The 22,239-nt window shown below is 32.8% G+C and overlaps 3 protein-coding genes across 4 annotated transcripts; 1 reads left to right on the top strand and 2 right to left on the bottom strand.

Annotated features, from left to right (window-relative positions):
- Positions 1–1,391: 1,391 nt before the first annotated feature.
- On the bottom strand, positions 1,392–3,798 carry LOC136063199 (DNA (cytosine-5)-methyltransferase DRM2-like). Its single transcript, XM_065763221.1, has 3 exons — positions 3,651–3,798; positions 1,986–2,209; positions 1,392–1,894 (listed from the first exon to the last, which is right to left on the bottom strand). The coding sequence occupies exons 1-3, from the start codon at positions 3,796–3,798 to the stop codon at positions 1,460–1,462; spliced, it is 807 nt and encodes a 268-aa protein (XP_065619293.1). The 3' UTR covers positions 1,392–1,459.
- Positions 3,799–4,841: 1,043 nt separating this feature from the next.
- LOC112033986 (DNA (cytosine-5)-methyltransferase DRM2) lies at positions 4,842–12,174 on the bottom strand. Of its 2 annotated transcripts, none has more exons than XM_065763232.1 (10): positions 12,038–12,174; positions 11,229–11,274; positions 9,870–10,004; positions 9,405–9,498; positions 9,279–9,325; positions 7,671–7,784; positions 7,402–7,501; positions 6,434–6,570; positions 5,569–6,312; positions 4,842–5,477 (listed from the first exon to the last, which is right to left on the bottom strand). In XM_065763232.1, the coding sequence occupies exons 2-10, from the start codon at positions 11,229–11,231 to the stop codon at positions 5,043–5,045; spliced, it is 1,809 nt and encodes a 602-aa protein (XP_065619304.1). In that variant the 5' UTR covers positions 11,232–11,274; positions 12,038–12,174; the 3' UTR covers positions 4,842–5,042. The 2 variants fall into 2 exon arrangements, with proteins under 2 accessions (XP_065619304.1, XP_065619305.1); XM_065763233.1 differs by lacking the exon at positions 12,038–12,174 and adding an exon at positions 11,922–12,002.
- A 4,495-nt stretch (positions 12,175–16,669) lies between these two features.
- Positions 16,670–21,150, top strand: LOC112033994 (F-box/FBD/LRR-repeat protein At4g26340). The gene is made up of 7 exons (XM_065763220.1): positions 16,670–16,814; positions 17,128–17,222; positions 17,373–17,865; positions 17,896–17,948; positions 18,510–19,397; positions 19,500–19,643; positions 20,649–21,150. Exons 2-7 carry the CDS (start codon positions 17,157–17,159, stop codon positions 20,946–20,948), a joined length of 1,944 nt encoding a protein of 647 aa, XP_065619292.1. The 5' UTR covers positions 16,670–16,814; positions 17,128–17,156; the 3' UTR covers positions 20,949–21,150.
- Positions 21,151–22,239: the final 1,089 nt, after the last annotated feature.

Genomic DNA, 22,239 nt, shown 5'->3' with positions numbered 1-22,239 from the left:
ATTTTAAAGGCACGCTAACAACAGAACGAAAACTTTCACAAATTAAATTAATGTCTTCAAGTATCCATGCAACTTCAAGTCTCTAGATGACCATAGAAATCAGTGGATCTCCATAAAATTCCTTCATGCAAAGGTAAGGCATCAATGCAGTAGGGGTCCTGAGTTAAGACCATAAGATCAATAAGGTCTTGCCATAGAAGAGCTAAGCCCCCTCCTAATCCAATCCTTGGAACCTCCATGCCTCTATTACATAGTAGAGACCGCTTCAATCTCTAAAAACCATCAGTATCAAGTTTCGTTTCAATGAGAAACAGAACTTGGGGACCTTTTTCTTCACTCGCCAAACAGTGAAGTTGCCTCTAGGATCCCAAGCCCACGGCAATTTAAGCTCAAATTATACTTGTTATACTTTAGAGTAGTGAATAATTACTCTATGGTGTGTCAGCTCTCAAAATTCTTTTTCACAATAGCTAATGTGCTATATTGTAATTGGTTTTAAATAATAGTGTTTAGTGATAAATTCATGTAAAATTGATATAGTTGATATCATAACTTGTCATATCAATAGTTATGGTAAGTTACACAAATTTAAACTCAGGATTTCACCCTTAAAGAGGAAGTGTGATTTGAGCTGGAGTTCATCAGCGCTTAAAGCGATTCATTTGTGACATGCAAAGTTTGGAATCTGAAGCTTTGGCAATATTTTCTGCTCTTGAAATGCCAACTCAAAAAGGAAAAAGAAAAAAGAAAAAATAAAAATAATATTAATAATAATGCAGGGTCTAGTTGAAGTTTTATATTAATGCCAGAATTTACATCAAATCATGAATTCATTATCCTTGGTTTAACTGGTATGTAAAAATCACAACAACAAAGTTTCAATGATGTGTTCCAATATCGTGGTCCTGTAGCTGTAGGTAGTATTCTCCTATGAGCAATATATTAAGTTGCCTAGACATCCTGATGCATAAGGTGGCTGAATGTTGGATAATAGAAATCTCTTTCATCTGCTCTCAAAATTGGCTTTCTAGCATTTCCCCCTGCATGGACCTGTATAAGAGTCATGCCCTTGTCCACTGTGCACTCTTTCCCCAGGTTAAAGTTAACCCAATCCCACCTTGGGATATGGATGCCATAATAGTGTGATCTATTGTTTCCAAGAAAACTTCTTATCAAAGATAAAAAGATTTTGAACCAAGTTTCAGTATAAGCATCATGGCAGCATCAATTAAATTACCTTCAGACTTGGCATAAAGATTGTACAGAACTTCTCAAGTAGATTTGCAAACAAGGTGTTATCCCCAAAAGAGAGCAAAATGTATCAATTAATTGTTTAACTCCAAATGTTAATTGTTACTAAATACTAGAAATAATCTTCTAAGAGTCAAAAATGCTGTTAAAAAATTATTAATGAAAAAGATGAAATTGCACTGATGAGTATTAAAGGCTGCAGATTATATCATCTGTCCCTACCCATCATTGTCTTAACAAGATCTAGAATTCGAACGTAATGATAAAACATTGATGAGTGCTTGCCATCCAGTCCATTTCTACTCACTCGGTTGCTGCCGGCAAGGTTATTGCAAGGACTTCCACCAATGACAAGATCAAACCCACCGAATGAGCTGATCCACTGATCTAGCCTTTCAATGCTGACTTGTTGTACATCTGCAATCTCAATAAGTTGTCCACGCTGGTTTGTTTGCTCCCACCAACTACGAATAATATTTCTGTTGACTTCAGCAATCTCGACAGAGACCACATTTTTCAGGGGAATCCCAAGTCGATGCAAAGCAACTTCAGCACCACCAATCCCAGAGAAAAGTGAAAGGAGGTTAATTCCATTCGGAAACTGGTTCTTCAATACAGAAAGGTGGTAGGCAACTGTGTCAACCTAAAACCAATTCATTTATTTAGTTCATTCTATATGCACTAATAAGGAAACCATAGTACTCAAAAAACATGAAATCTTAGAAATTACCAACCTGAAATGAGTTTCCAAGTGCTTTATATCTATCTGTCCTACTAATTCCACCACCCCTAGTGTGGTCCCTTGGGAATCCAAGCAACATCTCAATTTCATCTGGTTCAAGAGGTGCAACTTTATTTTTTCCAACCCAAACTAAATTCCATTTTCTACATTGTTCAAGTACAAGCTTCTGCACATGTTTTTTTTTTTTTTTTTTTTTTTTTTTTTTTAATAGAACCGCTGTTAGATATAGCGGATTCAAGTTGAAAACGCGATTTGTTGTAATTGTTTTTTTTTTTAATTATTATTATTGGTTTACTTCTAGGTTGGTTTTGGAAACTTGAATTTAGATTTTATATCAAATTTAAGGGTTTTAAAGGTTTAAAATATTGGATGGATTTTGATTTTGTAAAATCCAAATTCTTGATATATTAAGTGAGCGTTCAAGTCTATATTTGGACGTTTTGCGTTTCTGCCCTTTTTTTTTTTTTTTTAACCAACACCTGGTAAAGTGCATCAAGGCATATGAACAATTTTTTTTTTTAGTACGAACAGTAACTGAAAATTATTTTTTTATTGTTTTTAGTTTTCAAAAAAATAAACGGCATCTAAACACACGATAAGATAATCCAAACAAGGTATTTGGATTTTAATCACTCAAATCAAAATCTATATACTCAAATCTTGCTATCAAAACATACAATTCATGCATTTGTTTAGTATACAATATAAATCTTACATGAACATAGAAGGTAAACTAATAGTTTTCTTTTTCTTTTTTCTTGGGACAAGTTTTAGTTCCAAACCGGTTTGGGGTTATCTTTTTTTTTTTGAGAAACGTTTGGGGTTATCTTACTCCAACTAACTATGTAACAATTGAATATATCATTCATATGTAGTTTTCGTCACATGATTTTTTTAACAAATCACATGACTTGTATAAATAATTCACATGGATAGTCTTATAATTAGCCACATAATGGGTTGAAAAAATAGCTTCAAATAAGTTGACCCAAATTTTGTCATTCTCTTTGGAGATGACAAAGTTGATCCTAAAATCAGTTTAGAGAAGTCTCGTTCAACCTACCACATTGCGATTTATAAGACTATTCATACAATATAAACAAGCCATATGATTCGTTTAAAAATTCATGGTATTAAAACCAACACATGGATAATCTCTTCAATCACTGTATGGTAAATTGGAGGAAGACAGACATAAACCAATATGGAGCTAAACTTTCTGCAAGAGAGGTGCTGTGTGGGGATTGGCAAATCTTTTAAATAGAGGGGGTGTTATAGGATAGGAAAATAGTAACCTTAGAGTGTTAGTACTTCATCTTTTCACATGAATGGTGGATTTTTTCATGAATTTAATGAGTAGGATCAACTATTAGTATTGTGAGAAGGAGTATCAACTACAAAGACATTATACTTTTTTTTAGGGGAATCAACAACAAACTTTATTGATTAAATATCATGGTATACAATTGGGTAGAGAAAAAAATGGCATTCTTCAAACCAAGAAAAGGCTTCCTTTTTCACTTCGGCAACGCTAGGAAAGACCTAGATTAACTCTATTGCATTTTAAAGGCACGCTAACAACAGAACGAAAAGTTTCACAAATTAAATTAATGTCTTCAACTTCAAGCATCCATGCAACTTCAAGTCTCTAGATGACCATAGAAATCAGTGGATCTCCATAAAATTCCTTCATGCAAAAGTAAGGCGTCAATGCGGTAGGGGTCCTGAGTTAAGACCATAAGATCAATAAGGTCTTGCGATAGAAGAGCTAAGCCCCCTCCTAATCCAATCCTTGGAACCTCCATGCCTTTATTACATAGTAGAGACCGCTTCAATCTCTGAAAACCATCAGTATCAAGTTTAGTTTCAATGAGAAACAGAACTTGGGGACCCTTTTCTTCACTCGCCAAACAGTGAAGTTCATGAACTGCCTCTGGGATCCCAAGCCCACGGCAATTTAAGCTCAAATTATACTTGTTATACTTTAGAGTAGTGAATAATTACTCTATGGTGTGTCAGCTCTCAAAATTCTTTTTCACAATAGCTAATGTGCTATATTGTAATTGGTTTTAAATAATAGTGTTTAGTGACAAATTCATGTAAAATTGATATAGTTGTAATCATAACTTGTCACATCAATAGTTATGGTAAGTTACACAAATTTAAACTCAGGATTTCACCCTTAAAGAGGAAGTGTGATTTGAGCTAGAGTTCATCAGCACTTAAAGTGATTCATTTGTGACATGCAAAGTTTGGAATCTGAAGCTTTGACAAGAAGAGAACTATTATCTGCTCTTGAAATGCCAACTCAAAAAAAAAAAAGAAAAAAAAGAAAAAAAAAAAAGAAGAAGAAGATAATATTAATAATAATGCAAGGTCTTGTTGAAGTTTTATATTAATGCCAGAATTTACATTTAAGTCATGAGTTCATTATCCTTGGTTTAACTGGTATGTAACAATCACAACGACAAAGTTTCAATGATGTGTTCCAATATCGTGGTCCTATAGGTAGTATTATCGTATGAGCAATATATTAAGTTGCCTAGACATCCTGATGCATAAGGTGGCTGAATGTTGGATAATAGAAATCTCTTTCATCTGCTCTCAAAATTGGCTTTCTAGCATTTCCCCCTGCACGGACCTGTAGAAGAGTCATGCCCTTGTCCACTGTGCACTCTTTCCCCAGGTTAAAGTTAACCCAAACCCACATTGGGATATGGGTGCCATAATAGTGTGATTTATTGTTTCCAAGAAAACTTCTTATCAAAGATAAAAAGATTTTGAACCAAGTTTCAGTATGAGCATCATGGCAGCATCAATTAAATTACCTTCAGATTTGGCATAAAGATTGTACAGAACTTCTCAAGTAGATTTGCAAACAAGGTGTTATCTCCAAAAGAGAGCAAAATGTATCAATTAATTGTTAACTCCAAATGTTAATTGTTACTAAATACTAGAAATAATCTTCTAAGAGTCAAAAATGCTGTTAAAAAATTATTAATTAAAAAGATGAAATTGCACTGATGAGTATTAAAGGCTGCAGATTATGTCATCTGTCCCTACCCATCATTGTCTTAACAAGATCTAGAATTCGAACGTAATGATAAAACATTGATGAGTGCTTGCCATCCAGTCCATTTCTACTCACTCGGTTGCTGCCGGCGAGGTTATTGCAAGGACTTCCACCAATGACAAGATCAAACCCACCGAATGAGCTGATCCACTGATCTAGCCTTTCAATGCTGACTTGTTGTACATCTGCAATCTCAATAAGTTGTCCGCGCTGGTTTGTTTGCTCCCACCAACTACGAATAATATTTCTGTTGACTTCAGCAATCTCGACAGAGACCACATTTTTCAGGGGAATCCCAAGTCGATGCAAAGCAACTTCAGCACCACCAATCCCAGAGAAAAGTGAAAGGAGGTTGATTCCATTCGGAAACTGGTTCTTCAATACAGAAAGGTGGTAGGCAACTGTGTCAACCTAAAACCAATTCATTTATTTAGTTCATTCTATATGCACTAATAAGGAAACCATAGTACTCAAAAAACATGAAATCTTAGAAATTACCAACCTGAAATGAGTTTCCAAGTGCTTTATATCTATCTGTCCTACTAATTCCACCACCCCTAGTGTGGTCCCTTGGGAATCCAAGCAACATCTCAATTTCATCTGGTTCAAGAGGTGCAACTTTATTTTTTCCAACCCAAACTAAATTCCATTTTCTACATTGTTCAAGTACAAGCTTCTGCACATGTGGAGGAGTTTCATCACCATACTTCTCATTGTTCTCAAGTGCATTCCTTATCCTCTCAGTGAGTTTAGCACTCCCAATTACAGTTTGAAGGCAATTCAGTTTTGTTCTTTTGTCCCATAAAGGCCACCACTTATTGGTTAAGGGTAAGGCTTCTTGTATGGTTCGTGGCGGTATTGGCAAAAGAGGGAATCGGTTCTGAATTGGAAGGTTATGGACATAACCTCTTTTCCTTGCAGCAGCACTGAAATGTGTAGAATCAACAAATTCTGGCTCTATGTCATACAAGAAACGTGATATTTTACTCCACACCCCCTTAGGAGTAAGAGCCACGTTTTCATAATAGAAATAAGGGGGACCAATAGCTACCTCTGGGAGCTTTCTCACAACAATATGCCAAGGATCATCAGGAATCCCAAATCCTATCATTGGATTAGGGAGATGCATAATATCTTCGTCTTCATCCCAATGCTTCTTCTCACTCCCCTTTTGACATTTTCTTCCAAATTGTTGGAATTTGTGAAGCTTCCTTTTCTTTTCTCTAGGTAGATAATCATTCCTAGGCTGTCAAAATAAATCAGCATCAGCAGATACAATTCTCCATACTCATTAGCTTAGGCAGGAACTAAAAAATCTAAGGTTTCAATAGCTGCTACAATTGATTTAAAAGGATTACATAACACACCATTGTATAGGAATAAGAAGTCATGACCGAGGTGCTATCTTCCTCATCAGGTGATTCTCTAAGCTGGGCATCAAAATCCTTTACCATTTGAGCAGCACATATGTAATCTGTCAACTCTGACAGTTGTGCTTCTGAACCTGCAATGTTTAAATTAGATACTATAGGAAAAAAAAGCAACTAGAAAGAAATTAGATCAGTGCTTCATTAGAGATGAAAAAGGATTGGACAGCCATACAATGTACATTAGCAAGAACGATAGCCCCATGATTAATTGTTTTAAATGGGAAACAAGGTGAAACTATAAAATTCATCAAAGCTGCTGAAACTCATGACAACAACAATTTGACGTTGCAAATATCATAACAGATAAGTCTCATAGATAATCTAGCAAATCCACCATGCAAACAAGTATTATAATTATAGATATATTCCAATCACAGAGATACCAAGACAAGTAATATCGATGACAAGTACTGGAAAACAACTACCCTAAACAGCTATCTAATGATGAAACACTTCCTATCTAATAGTTATATTCTCCCTTCTTCCCTTTTTAAACATAAACACACCCTGTTATTATAGAATTATTTAACTTACAAAATTGCGTATCATATGTTATTACAACATTGACCAAGCAACTATGGTTCAGGATCAAGGAACCTGAAACATAACTCTTTTGCTAAAAGTAGATTTGATATGAAATTCTGTGTCATCTTCAAAGCATCTTATATTGCTATATAGATCCCTCAAAAAAAGGGGAAAAACCACGTAGTTGGGATCATTTAGTCACTTATCAGAAACTACTGCATAAGCACTGCAACTACTTTCAAAACCCTAAATCACTTAATGCACATAACACCAGCTTATTCTGTAAAATCAAAAAAATAAAAGATAACAATTGGAACAAAAATATAAACAAGGTATTGGTATCAAACAATTATGACAATGGTGTTGAACTACATACATACCACAATTATTCATAGCTGTCAAAGCCTCTTCAACCAAGTAACCCATAGCCACTAGTGACGACAACATTGTATCCTTCTCTAAAATGTGATTTGAGTTTTCCTGGAGGAAAAAAAATCAAATAGATAGAATCAATCATAAACATGCAAGTCTTATAAAATAAAATGAAATACAGGCACGCAAAGCAGATAATCCAAATTATGAGGGGGTCATAACTCAAACAACGGAATAATAAAAACACGAAAAGGAATAGGAAAAAATAAGAAATTGCCTCAATTCCAGGACAGCTATCAATTTCAAAGAGGTTATCTGGAGATTTGCTTTTAGAGTCAAAAGTGCATGGTTTAGTAGAAAGACCTTCTTCTTGGGGAAAATTCTCGACAACCTGTAAACTCAAGGTGTTAGCAACAAAGATACATTTTCACATAGTCCAACAATTAAACCAATGATAAGGTGTTTGATAGTCATTAGAGCTTAAAAAATGCATAAATTATATTAAATGTAGATTTGATCAGAAATCAACCTAATGCAAGCTTCTAGTTTGGTAGATATGTGCATAAGTGCTTAAGAATCCGTGAAATTATGGGAACATATCTTTTTCCACAACAGAAATAAAACCTTATTGAAATGTTGTGGTTTATCCAATATCAATAATGACTATATAGTGGCTATTTGTTCAACTTTTTGTAAAAATGCTACAACTGATACTCAAACTCTTATACAATTATCCTGATATGGGAATCTATTATGCTAATTTAGTTTACTTGATATTGGACCTCTTATGTGCCTCATTTGAGCAACAACAACATCATCACTCTTTGTACATGGAATAATTATGTCCAAAAATGTAACTTTGGGAAAAGGTTTGACTCAACTCGACAAAGCATTGATTCCTGGCTAATTGGCTACAAGAATGGAGGTGTCACATTAGTTAACTAGTGTTTTCATTATATGCTTCAATTATATATTTTTCAAATTTATTCTTAACTCAGCCACCATCACATGCCAGAACTTGTAAATGCAACTTTGAAGCCAATGTAAGACTAGATGCCTGACCCAAGTCACTTACCAAGGTAACTCTGGATAAATAGGCTATAGCAGTTATACACAACCAGTTGTTATAATCCAACTAAACAGTTGACAGTTAACCTATTTATTACTATCGAAGTTCAAGAACTAAGCAATTTGCTGACCAAGATTACTGTTGAAAACAGAACCTGAATTCATAATGCGATAGTGAAACAAGTTACAACCACATCAAAAGGCAGCACATCATCACCAGATACTTGCACATATCTTCAAATCCAAAAGAAAATGATGGTCATTATAAAAGAAATCTTAGGAAACTCTTTAAATTTCATTTTTGGGGAGATGAAGATGAATGAACTCTTTTGGATATTAGTCCTTTATAAAAGAATACTTTGGTCTTTATCATGGAAAGAGAACACAACTTGATAGCCGATTGGATGGGAAAAAGGAACAAAGCAATTCAGTAAAAAAACTTCTATTTTTTACTGAAAAGCATATGATTTTCAAATGATGCTCCAAAGTCATAAAGTCATGCCTTTCCGAGGAAAATCTGATTCCAGTTCTTCCTCAGTTTCTTTTCCCTTTTCTAATATTTGAGCTCCATTGACAAGAGAAGGTAAAGAAGGAAATTCAGATGAGACTTCCTCAATCTCAAGAAACTGTAAAAGTTCAACTATTGAAAAGAATATGTAAAATTTGCATCCACTTCTACATCAAATGAAATAGTAAAAACAAAAGAAAAGTATTTTATATACTAAAATATTGTAACAAGGGGGCACATAACTGACTTCAAAAATCGGACCAACACAAAAATAAATATGCAATAACAGAAATGAGGCATAATACTCACAGCGTATGTAAGAAGAGTTTCTAATATTGCTTCTGAATCATCTTCTCCTACCAAATATAAAACAAAAATTTTTAGCACGGCTTACAGTGTAAAATCTTAACATGATATGAAATAAGTGTGACATACCATGTTCCTCAATTGCTTTGACCACCATTGTTTTAGAAAATCCCATTCCGACAAAATCACGAATCAGCTTGGTAGAATTAGTTGGAGAACTTGCCTAAACAGAACAGATACTATAGTCAATTTTAGGGGGGATACATGCATCAAAGATACTTTGTAGGGGATTTATTGCTCAAAAGAAAACAGCATGATCAATTGGAATCTAGAAATAAAAAATAAAAAAATAAAAAAAATAGTATAACTGAACAATTTGAAAAGGATTGAGCATTTTTGTTCTCTAGAACAAAGAAAGAGTAATCATATCAATTCAGAAAAAGGCCTTCATGATGAAGTATACAATTATCAAGATATCTTAAACCAGGCATATAGAAGACAAGAAAATGATAAACTCCTGTCATTGAGCAATATATCAGGTTGTTTACAGTTACTACTAATTAACATATTACAGAAGATTGAGTACAATTTTACCTCTTCAAAGCCCCCATTAACTTCTTGACCAGAACTCGTTGAACCCCAATGAGAAAAGGATTCATTACAGACCTCAAGCTCATCATCAGTGTTCCAGTCAGCGTCGTGATTCCCATTACTAGCACTATTAGCATCCTACACATAATAAAAGCAGACACCATAGAAATATCAATAATTACTACAGTCAGTAGATATCTTCATACACATAGCAATTAATTTAACAAGTAGTCCAAACAAGCCAACAAGAAGTTAACAGAGAAGAAAAGTAAACTAGATTGACGTCTAGAATGAGGCTAATGCAGTGGGTTTTACTGGGATTTGTGCATGTTCTTTCTGCAGAAACTGTATGGAAAGTAGGGAACATCTGTTTTTTGAATGTCCCTTAACCAAAATAATTTGGGGGCATGTGATATGGTTATGTTTAGTAGCTGATATTCCTGTGAGTTGGAAAGAAATAGTTAAATGGTGTATTGCAAATCTAAAAGGTAGGGATTTAGATCTATCCTTTGGAAAGTGGTTTGGTCGGATTCAATTTATCATATTTGGATTCAAGGAACAGTAGGAGTTATGGAGAAAATTGCTTGACAGAAGAGCAGATTATAAAGAAAATTAGGTGGGATCTTAAAGCAATAACGGGGCATAGTGCATTGGCTGCACAAGCAACAATCCTTCACAAAGTCTTATGCACCAACTGGGGTTTCTTAAAGTTTGACTCTTGATTGCCTCATCTCTGTTGTGTGCCGGTGTCATTGTATATTGGGTGAGGTTAATCGCAGTGGTTGTAATTAGTCTAGTTTTGAAGTTAAAAATGTGAGCTTGTATGAAGGGTCTGTTGGTCAGGCTTCTTACTACCAGGCTTTTTTGAGTCTGCTCTGATTTGGGATGTAATGTGCTAATAGCTTGTTAGGTGTTAGCTAGTGTGCTTGCTGTTGTTAGCTTTGTTTTGTTAACATAGACTTTTTTCTTGTTTTGGTTCTAAATGAAACATCTGATATATCAAAAAGAAAATAATTTAGTAGATCACCCAAAATTTAAAGCTAAATCTATTTAAAGAGAGAGAACCTAGAAAGAATTTGTCTGGCCTATTGATGACAAAACCCTCACATGAACTAACAAATCCCAGCAGAGTTAGTTTAAATTGTACCATGTTCCATCTTGTACACAAAAAGAAAAACTACTGCTCAAAACAATTACATTATTTAAAAGGGTCCTAGTTAGAATTGGTAAGAACTCCCAAAGCAGGGCTCAATTTTATAGAACCCCCACATGTACAAAATCTATTACTGAATATGTAATAATGTAAATTGTCACTACATTAAATAACATTGCCAATAAAAAGTCATCAGAAAGAGAAAATACCATGTTCTCAATAGCTAGTAACTTTGCTCAACAAGCAGCTCTCAAACTGTCAAAGAAACACATAACACATAAGAACCATTGAAAAATTTGTGCGAATCAAGAGTGCACTACATACATATAGATTACAGAAAACTCTCCCAATCTTTATTACGTTACAGCAAAGTACAAAGGAAACCAATACTCCCTCTCACAGAATACTCATAGACTATATGTAAATACAAGCTATTAATGTTTTGATTGATGGAAGAAAAAGAAAAAGATAAAAATTGTAACTGCTCATTATAAGAAACAACCAGTTTGCTAACAACCTCAATGATAAGTATGTAGCAAATGCAAACAATTTATCGTCTTAGGACCTAAGAGACAGGTTCGTATGCAGTTTTACCCTCAATTTTTGAGAGAGAGAGACCGATTCCCAATTCATAACAACCCAAATAACAAATAAAAATACTATAACCTTCAAACTAATAAGGCCCGTTTCTAGTTTATCTCTATTCTACTTTCTTCTACTTCCCTTTAATCTAAACAGACTATAAATCATATAAGCCAAACAATATGCTACCACCATTTCATAGATTCTCTAACTCTAATAAATTAGAGCCATTACATTTATCAGAGAGCGACAATAACAACAAAAGTAAAGGGTAACAAGAGCATATATATGTTAGTCTATCTAGTATGCAAAACTCTCACTTTTGTTGGATACAAGAGAAGGAATAATGGGTAGACCCCATTTTATATTTTTTTGGGAAGAGAATGTTACTCTTATGTTTTTTTTTTTTTTTAAAAAGATGTCAAAAGATTAGTACCTCCGTCGTAGCTAAATCTACAATGTGAAAAATAAATATAGGGTGGGTCGAGACTCGAGAGACTCGAGAGAGGCCAAACCAAACACCAAAGTAGTATAACCATTCGTATTTGTGAATGATTCATTCAGCGGACTCTGCCTTTGCTTATGCCTAATAGGCTATTAACGTAACGGGGTCACATGAGGGATTTTTGTTTTTATTTTTATTTTTTTGTTTTTTGAGAAACATATATTGTTTTGTTCCTACAGTTTTACGCGTTCTGAGGAGGAAATATGGAGAATATAAACGCACGTGTTGGAGAATTACACTCGGGATTCAGTAATTCTCAAACACTTTTTTTTGTTTGTTAAAAAAACCAAACGTTTTTTGTTTTCTCCAAGAGTTGGCAATTAATGGATTCATAATTGGCCGTTTGGTTGTGATTCCCAGATATAATGATAAATATTTAGGAATGTGAAGTGTGAACAGATGCTTAATTGCACTTATTAAAGAGGAATTCAGTGGATCTTGTTGCATTGGGAAGTAGTAATAAAAGCAAAAAAATACATTTATCTTTTCAACTTTTTAGGTAACAGTAAAGCTGCTCTAACTAAATGCTATGCAATTGGGAGTTTTAATTATCTAAATTTGTAAAGTTTTTTATGGTTGGATAAGAGATATGTTGTTCAATTTCTGTTTACACTAAAAATCAATTGGTGTCTAGCTTTGATAATAAAAAACTATCATCAAAAGTAGACGTCATAAATTAAAACCCTCTAAAAAAAATATTATGTGATTTTTTTTTTAAACTAATCAATTATAATAAAATATACTGTGTTGTCACACGCGCTACGCATTTGTAATAAAGAAAAACCTTTTGTTGGCAATTTTTTTTTTAAAAAAAGAAGTTTTAATTTTAAATTTGAAAGAAACATAGAGGAGATTTTTTTTAATACATAATAATTTATCTTAAATTTAGGAGCTGTTTTATTTTCTTAAAAAATACTAAATAAGTTGTTTTATTTTAGAGAAATGTTATTCTACAATACTTTCACAACAAATCATATGTAGCCGGTTGTTATGGGTTGTTATTAATGAGTAAAAAAAAATTTTAGTGGTATGTTCAAAACTTCAAGTTAGAACTAATAACAATTTATCAAATACAATTTGTTGTGAAAGTATATGAAAATGTTGTGGACCAACACTTCTCTTTATTTTAAATTTGAATTTGACAAAGAAACTTGAAAGAGAGATAAACTTGGATGAAAAAAAAAAAAAAACTGATTTTTTAAAAAATTTATCTAAAATTTAGGAGATTTAAAATTACTAATTTTACATGTCTAACCCTATTATTTAAACTTTCTAATTAGGTGAATTTGAGAATATTTTGGGCATCCAAAGGAATAAATTCAAATAGAATAAACCCCTTAAATAGTAGTAGTATAAATAACCTTAATCATTGCACTTTAACACTCATTAACCAAACATAATACTATTTTTGGAAGTTTGGAGGGAGAGTAGACTAAGGGGTAAGGTAGGGAAAGAGAAAAGAGTAAATGGGAGTGGAAAGAAATGGTTATCCTTTCACTTTATTTGAATGTTTTAAAAATTAAGTAGGTGGGGAAGGGAATCGATATCCAAAACTACCAATTTGTCAAAGCAAATGTAATGAGGTTTGACAAATGGTCAATCAGAATACATATTTACTGAGAAAACCTATTAGAATGCATACTTATAGAAATAATTGATTCAAATATGCTTTTATCAACAAACATAGCATAATGTGTAGAAACTGAACAGACTCCCATTTGGTTAGGGACACTAGAATCCCATGGGTACAAATATATCAGAAATAGACTCCCTTATGAAGGGCCGCACAAATTCCTCCTCCCAAATAGGGCACTAGACTTCCCGAAAGGGAACACAAAACATAGGTTATCAAAATTACCTTGTTAATTAGGATTGATCACTATATATCAAAATCTTAAAATAATTTCAAATATAACTAATTTATAAATATTTCATTAAACATATTCAAAAGGGGAAAAAGTTTGGCTCCAAATTGATTTGGAGTTATCTACCTTCAACTTAGTATGAGACAATTGTAAAGATCATTCATATGTAGTCTTATAATGAGTCATGTGACTTTTCATATAATCATATTTGTTATTGACCAAAAAAATAATAAATATTTATTATTGACCAAATTTAAAGTATATAAAGGTTAATTAGGTTCAAAAGAATCAAAACACGTCCTTGAAATTGTATGATAGAATATATAAAATAAGTGTTAACAAAAAATTACATAAAATTATCATGGTTTAAGTTAAATATAAGGTTTTTCTCAACAAAAGAAAATATTTAAATATAAGATACAGTAGAAAGAGATTTGATTTTTTTTTTTTAAGAAAATATAAAAATATTAAAATTTAACCCTAACCATTTATGAAGAGAGAGAGTAACACTTTAATCCGGCATTTTTTTTTTTTTTTTGGAGAGGAACTATTATTTTTTTATTTATTTGGATGAGAGAAGGAGCTTTCTAAAAAAGATATTGGCTCTGGCTTATCCCTTGTGGGTCCTAAAGAAAAGAAACATCATAAGAGCATTAACATTGGAAGTGTAAACTCAAGTTGCTATTTTACTAACCAAGACACTAAAACATAGCTTTACGCAGGCATGGTATTTAAATTTTTTTAGCGAACAATAAGGTTGTACGTATACAACCCTACTATTCATGGGTTGTAAACATAAATATAGTTATTTATTTTATTCTCTCATACTTCAGCATCACTCTCACTCCCGTGGGTTATAAACATAATTTTTTATATTATTTGATAGTGTAGTTTATATTATTTTAATGAGTTATATGAAAATATAGAAGTTGGGATGTTGGGTGAGTTATAAAATAGGCTGGTAGTAGGAATGAAAGGTCCATATGAGGATATTGGGTTGTGTGCTGCACTTGAGGACATCAAAGAGCCTGAGGATAGACGAGTTTTGGTGAAGGTAAGTAAGTTATTGGGCTGAGGAAGAGATCTGGTCATAATAAACAAGTGACGTTGTCCGAGGAGCCACCTTTCCTCAGCCAACAGAGTGGAAGTCTAAAGTCTGACTATCCACCAAGTATTGGGCAGTGGGTAACCGTGCTTGGAAGGATAAGCTTCAGAGAGAAGTGAGTCAACAGAGAATTGAGAAATATTTGGAAAGAAAGCTACTACCACCGTATTGAATGCTTTGCACCTAACCAACTGGCCGCATTAATGTGGAGGTGATACCTGCACAGTAATTTCTAGTCTCATAGCTACCCACAAAGATTTCAGGAAGGTGCTGATGGGACAAGTATCAAGAAGATTAGCAATCTGATCTACACGTGGAAGGTTAAGATGAAAGAAGGAAATGGCGTAAAAAATGAGGATTCCATTACAGAAGGGATCATGAGAGAAAGAACATAAAAGAAACAACTGTGTAACCAAGAACTTGAATATTTGTATAAGTCAAGAGAAATATATAAGAACACACCATCTTTGGAGTTGACCGAGGAGTATTCTTCTTTTCAAATTGTTTGGCTTATTCATTCTAACAACAACTAGCCTATCGTGATCTATATTTTAACTCATTGAATATTCATTAACAAGCTTACTTTCTAACAAATTCATTGTTTTTGACTTATTGGGCCACTGTCAAAATCTCTTGGGCTGTGGATCAAAACGTGTCCTTACAATGGTAAAATAGATAAAATAGGTTTTGATAGTGTAAGAGCTTGGTAGGAGGATTTTTGTTTTTGTTTTCAAAACTGTATGAAAACAATTTTCAAAAGATTGAACTTGAAACTAGTTTTCAGATAATAATTTTTATATTATACGTGTATGACTCTCACTTTAAAAAAAAAAAATCAAAATACTAAAAACAAAAAATAATTGTTTGTGAAACCATTTCTATTTTTGAGATTTAAAAAAAAATATATTCACAAAAAGTAATTTTTTAATGATAAGTTTCAAATTTGAAGTGTGAGAATTCTTTTTGTGTTAAAAATAATTTTCTTCATTTAAGAGATAAAAGAGTTTAGACAAATATCTAAGGTCCATTGTTTTCAATTTATTAACAATTATGTCATTAAAAATATGTGGGTCACACCATTTTATGGATTGTAAAACAAAAAACTATAATTAAAACTCTTACCAAGCAAGCCCTAAAATAGATGTTTTTTTTTTTTTTAAATTTTTTTTACAAGATATAAATTCTACTTTATTTTAATATAAGGGTCTGTTTGAATGCCGCTTATTGTTGAAAACTGAAAATACTGTAACAAAATAATTTTTAAATATGTAAATAGTACCGCGTGACCTATTTTTAATGTTTATTTTACTAAAAAAAGAGATTTCTAGATCCTGAGAACACTGCACAAACCCCTAAAGAAAAAAATGTGCCACTAGGAAACGCAAAATGGGCTTCCCAAACGCACACTAAGTATGAATTTGTGTGAAGCTCCCTTCTATAGAGTTGAATTAAATAACCAAAATCCTTATAGCTGAATTGATACATTTTAATGCACAAGCACAAAGTGTTTGAAATATAGAGGAGAAAGAGTTCCAACTGTGAGATTAGCAGCATTTTATAATTACCTCTTGAATAAAAAAAAAGAAAAAAAAAAGACTTGAATTAAATAAAAGCGTGCCTGGATATACGGATGTACACCTGCAACCGAATTTGCAAGTTCAGGAATAAATACAACACCATATCGCACTCGTCAGTCGTCACTCTCTTTCTTTCTCTCTCACGCACTCCTTCACATCCGGTAAGTCCCTTTTTTTTTTCCTTTTAATTTTCTGGGTTTTAAAATTCAGAGTTTTTTTTTTCTCTCTCATGTCTTTTTTTTTTAATACTTTTATTCTTGAGAAAAAATAGCATGCCTTTATTTTTCTGAAATTAGACAACTGAAGGTCGCTAATTTGTTCTTCTCATAAATCCCGCACAATTCTTATAAACCTGCCTTTTTATTTTCTCTATAATTCACTGATAGTTGTTTTTTTTTTTACACATTGGATGTGCTAACAGACTCTATTCTCCACCCAATATCAACTAAAGTTTTGATCTTTTCTGTGTTGCAGTTTTCAATATATTTAATAAGTCATACTAGATGAGGAAGAGACAGACTAAGCTGGCAAATATAGTTCATACTAACTTTACAATTACACACCAAAAGGTTACAATTTTCATTCTCAAAAGCTACCCAAAATTAGATTTTTATTGTGTATCTTTTTTGAAGTTTTTTTTTTTAATAATAGTTTTTGGATAGTTGTTATAGTCTTTCCTAATGTACATTTATCTATAATCTTTGAAACAAATTCGCCAGGATCGGTTAAGTGAATTGTCAGATGAAATTCTTGTCTCCATTCTGTCAACATTGCCGTTCATGGAAATGCAGAGGACAAGTGTCCTTTCTAAGAGGTGGAGATATCTGTGGACATTTACGACTTGTCACTTGGACTTCGATGATTCGAGGTTACTAACTCTTGTTTGGAAGACATTCTATCAACAGAAGTTTAGTGGTAGTGAACTTGATCAATACCTTATGATGTTGGTGAATTTGGAGAATACGGAGTTTGAAGAGAATAGCTTAAGGACTAGGTTTGTTAGTTGGGTGAATAGGGCGTTGGAATTGCATCAAGGTAATACTATAGATGAGTTTAGAGTTGCTTTTGACATGGATGGGAGGAAATTCAAGTCGGAAATTGACAATTGGATTTGCTTTTCACTGAGAAAAAAGGTTAAAAAGCTTTCATTGGATTTCATGATGGATGGGGTCAATGCTTATACCCTTACTAGTCAGATTTTTCATAGTTACAGTCTGATATTCTGAGATCCTTACATTACAGTTAGATTTCCAGGAGGGAAGGCACTAACTTCACCATCGGAGGATATTGGACCGGTCCACCCCGGTCATTCCTTTGATTCTTTTCTTCTTTTTCAGGCCTTTGCGAACGTTGTAGCCCATCGAAGCCGAAGTGTTCAACCAAACTGATTTTATCCACTATCAAATAGCATGCCTTTATTTTTCTGAAATTAGACAACTGAAGGTCGCTAATTTGTTCTTCTCATAAATCCCGCACAATTCTTATAAACCTGCCTTTTTATTTTCTCTATAATTCACTGATAGTTGTTTTTTTTTTTACACATTGGATGTGCTAACAGACTCTATTCTCCACCCAATATCAACTAAAGTTTTGATCTTTTCTGTGTTGCAGTTTTCAATATATTTAATAAGTCATACTAGATGAGGAAGAGACAGACTAAGCTGGCAAATATAGTTCATACTAACTTTACAATTACACACCAAAAGGTTACAATTTTCATTCTCAAAAGCTACCCAAAATTAAATTTTTATTGTGTATCTTTTTTGAAGTTATTTTTTTTAATAATAGTTTTTGGATAGTTGTTATAGTCTTTCCTAATGTACATTTATCTATAATCTTTGAAACAAATTCGCCAGGATCGGTTAAGTGAATTGTCAGATGAAATTCTTGTCTCCATTCTGTCAACATTGCCGTTCATGGAAATGCAGAGGACAAGTGTCCTTTCTAAGAGGTGGAGATATCTGTGGACATTTACGACTTGTCACTTGGACTTCGACGATTCAAGGTTACTAACTCTTGTTTGGAAGACATTCTATCAACAGAAGTTTAGTGGTAGTGAACTTGATCAATACCTTATGATGTTGGTGAATTTGGAGAATACGGAGTTTGAAGAGAATAGCTTAAGGACTAGGTTTGTTAGTTGGGTGAATAGGGCGTTGGAATTGCATCAAGGTAATACTATAGATGAGTTTAGAGTTGCTTTTGACATGGATGGGAGGAAATTCAAGTCGGAAATTGACAATTGGATTTGCTTTTCACTGAGAAAAAAGGTTAAAAAGCTTTCATTGGATTTCATGATGGATGGGGTCAATGCTTATACCCTTACTAGTCAGATTTTTCATAGTTACAGTCTTGATTCCTTAACAGCCCTCTCTTTGACTTATGTGAAAGTGACTGGCGAAGTTCTTGAGTATGTTTTATCTAATTGTCCATTCATTGAAATATTACATGTGGAAAATTCAGAGTCTCTAGTGAATTTAAAGACTTCTAGCCCTTTGCCCAAGCTAAAGAACTTAGAGATATTAAACTGCTGCTCTCTCAAACAGATTCAGATTCCTGCTATAAATCTCGTTTCTTTCAAATATTGTGGGGTTAAGATGATAAGGATCATTCTAGGGGATCTTCCCTATTTTGTTGACCTGTCTGTGACAGGTGACTGTGTTCGCTATTTGTTAGAAGATGATTGCCCAATTTCACGTTATCTCTCTCAGCTAGAGACACTTGAGCTAGGCTTGTTTACTAAGGTTAGTCATAAATTTCATTGTTAATTCCAATGTGCCTTTTCTTTTTTCATATATCAATGTTTGTTTATGAATGTGCTCCTTTTTCTTGGTTCAATTGTTCAGGAATTTATTCAATTTCCCATATTTCCAGAGTTAAGAAATCTCAGGCAATTGAAATTGGATTTATGTCCGCCTTTCATGGATAGCTTCCGTTGCTGCACTTCCTTGCTAAAGGCATTCCCCGTTTTGCATAGATTTGTGCTCAAGGTAATGCTTATAATTTGAGAGTTGTGGGATTTATTGTGCAGACATTTATTATCACCATTTTCACTTAAGGTGTGTTTTCCTATACATCAACTACAGTTCTTAGTATGCATATGTATTATGTAACCACAAATCTGCTCTGTTATCAACTGTAGATAATTCCCACATAATGGTTTATTGTTGTCTCAAATATTTTGAAAAATGTACAACAAAAGTTATTATAAAATTATTTTTATTTAACTCGTGTGTGTCTTTCTCTTGTACAGCTCTTACCATGCCATTTTTATCATGCATTTTTTGCTATCTACAGAGGTTATTGGTTTGGTTTAAGTTGCACTTGATGGAACTTTTATCACTGTTATATCACTAACTTCTTAATGAATGTGTTTGTTGACAAATCCATCGTTAGATTTATTATCTATTTATATTGAATCACAATGAACTTACTAGTTGTAAATCATTCTCTCTCAAGAATTATATATTTTTGTGAGTCTGATGCAAATAAATCATTCCATTCTTTATTGGATGGCATTCACTGTAAAGGATAAACATGATACGCCTATTTTGAATGCTGTTTTGTTTTTAGTTTTTTGTAACTTCAGTTTGGTTCAGTGTAGGATAGTTTTACATGCCCATAGATTGGGAAAACTACTCTTGTTCACTTGGCTTTACGAATGGAAGCTGCAATTGGTTGACACCTTGGCATAATGGGCTTAATTATTTCTTGTAACTTGCTTATGTTTTTGGTTTTCCTTCTATTGTAATGATGTTTAAAAGAACATTTGCATATAATAAGCCCGATTACAAGCCTTATGGAACCTACATTGGCCTCACTTGGCATAAGCATAGGTGATAACCTACTTCTATTCAACAATAATAAATTAGACAACCTATTGCCTGTGGCAACACAAAAATTCTCAGCTTCTAGTCACTATTTTGTTGATGACATTGTGAACGGTGTCCCTATCTTTTAACTAGCATCACACTGTTTCTTCTTTCTTGTGGCAGTTTATTGGGCTGGATGGCCCATGGAATGGAGAAATAAAAGTGCCAAGGGCTAAATATCCACACCAATGCCTCAAGGTTGTTGAATTGATTGGTTTTGTTGGTTGTACTGTTGACATGAAGCTTGCCTTGTATGTAATCAATAATGCTCCGTCATTAGAGAAGATAATTATTGATGCGCAAATTCCTAGTCTGGAAGAAGTATTACATGATTCTAGCAATCCTAAGAAATTAGGAGCTATACATTATGTGAAGCAACTAGAATCAAGATTAGCTCCAGGGGTGGAGTTGGTGGTACTATAGAGGGTGTTTGGTTTACCGTAATATAGTAAACATTACAATGATATTACTAGAATTTGGAATTATGATTTTAGGTTCATTTATTTGTATAAAAGTTTAGATAGCATTTGGTTTAGGGAATTCACAAGAATCTAACATTTTCGAATGACATGTATAATACAAAAATAATTAATTAAAAATTCTTATTCTTTATTTTATATCATAACATCATGTTTTGTTAGGATTAATCAATCAAGGAGTTGTCCATCGCTCCATTGCGAGTAACTATTCAGTGTACCAAGAGGACTACGTCAACAATATTGTCTAGTAGTCCTCCAACTCAATGGTATATTGTCATATATTCAAATTAACTAATGCTCTGTTTGGATGTTTAAAAAAGGAGGGGAAGTAGAGTAAAAGGAGGGAGAGTAATTCAATTATCTTGTTTGAAAGTTTTTTAAGGAAGGAGGGGGAGGGGTCTCCTTCTCCTATTTATATATCAAATATGTGACAATCAGCTTGTAATGCAATGGCATAGATTGGTCTCATTTATTATATAAACTAGTTGAATTTCTGCATGATTTGCAGTGCATTTTATTAGTTTTCTAAAATATTTCAATAATTTTACTTATAATATTTAGTGTTCTATTTTTTAAACAAATTAAAAAGACAATATGAGTGGAGTAATAATTTAATCGTACTATATGTGTTTATAAATTTTAAAATTGCATGATATTGTGAACTAATATAGATAAGCATGTTTCATGTCTACTAAAAAAAAATGCAATTATCATTTTGATAAATAAAAATAAAAATATCCTTCAATAATTGTTTTTAAAAGCTAACATAGACCACACTACATCAACACTTTGTAAAAATAATTTGTAAAATTGTTTGTGTCTCTAGCATTACTTTTCTTTTAAATATGGCAAGAGGAAGCCGCAAATTAGGAAAACATGAGTTTTTTTTTTTTTTTTTTTTTTTTTTTTTTTTTTNTCTCTCTCTCTCTCTCTATATATATATATATATATATATTTGTTTTTATATTCTTGGTTGTGTATTATTAATTTTTTTTCTTTCGTTGGACCTTGTTTCCATTGTTGCAAAACTAACTAAATTTGTGCAAGAATACCATATTTATAATAAAATTTTCTCATATAAATTTTAGAAAAACGACATCAAAATTTCATTATACTTAAGTAATTAATGAACCACTTAAAATAATTAATAAAAAAATATATTTATTTATCATATTAGTAATCTTTTAAATTACATAGAATAAAGACTATAATGTTGGTTATATACTATCACAAAA

This window comes from Quercus suber, unplaced genomic scaffold, assembly GCF_002906115.3.
Source record: "Quercus suber isolate HL8 unplaced genomic scaffold, Cork oak 2.0 scaffold_498, whole genome shotgun sequence".
In the NCBI taxonomy this organism is placed as follows: Eukaryota; Viridiplantae; Streptophyta; class Magnoliopsida; order Fagales; family Fagaceae; genus Quercus; species Quercus suber.
The sequence above is the reverse complement of the archived record's forward strand: the minus strand, read 5'-3'. Positions and strand labels throughout refer to the sequence as shown.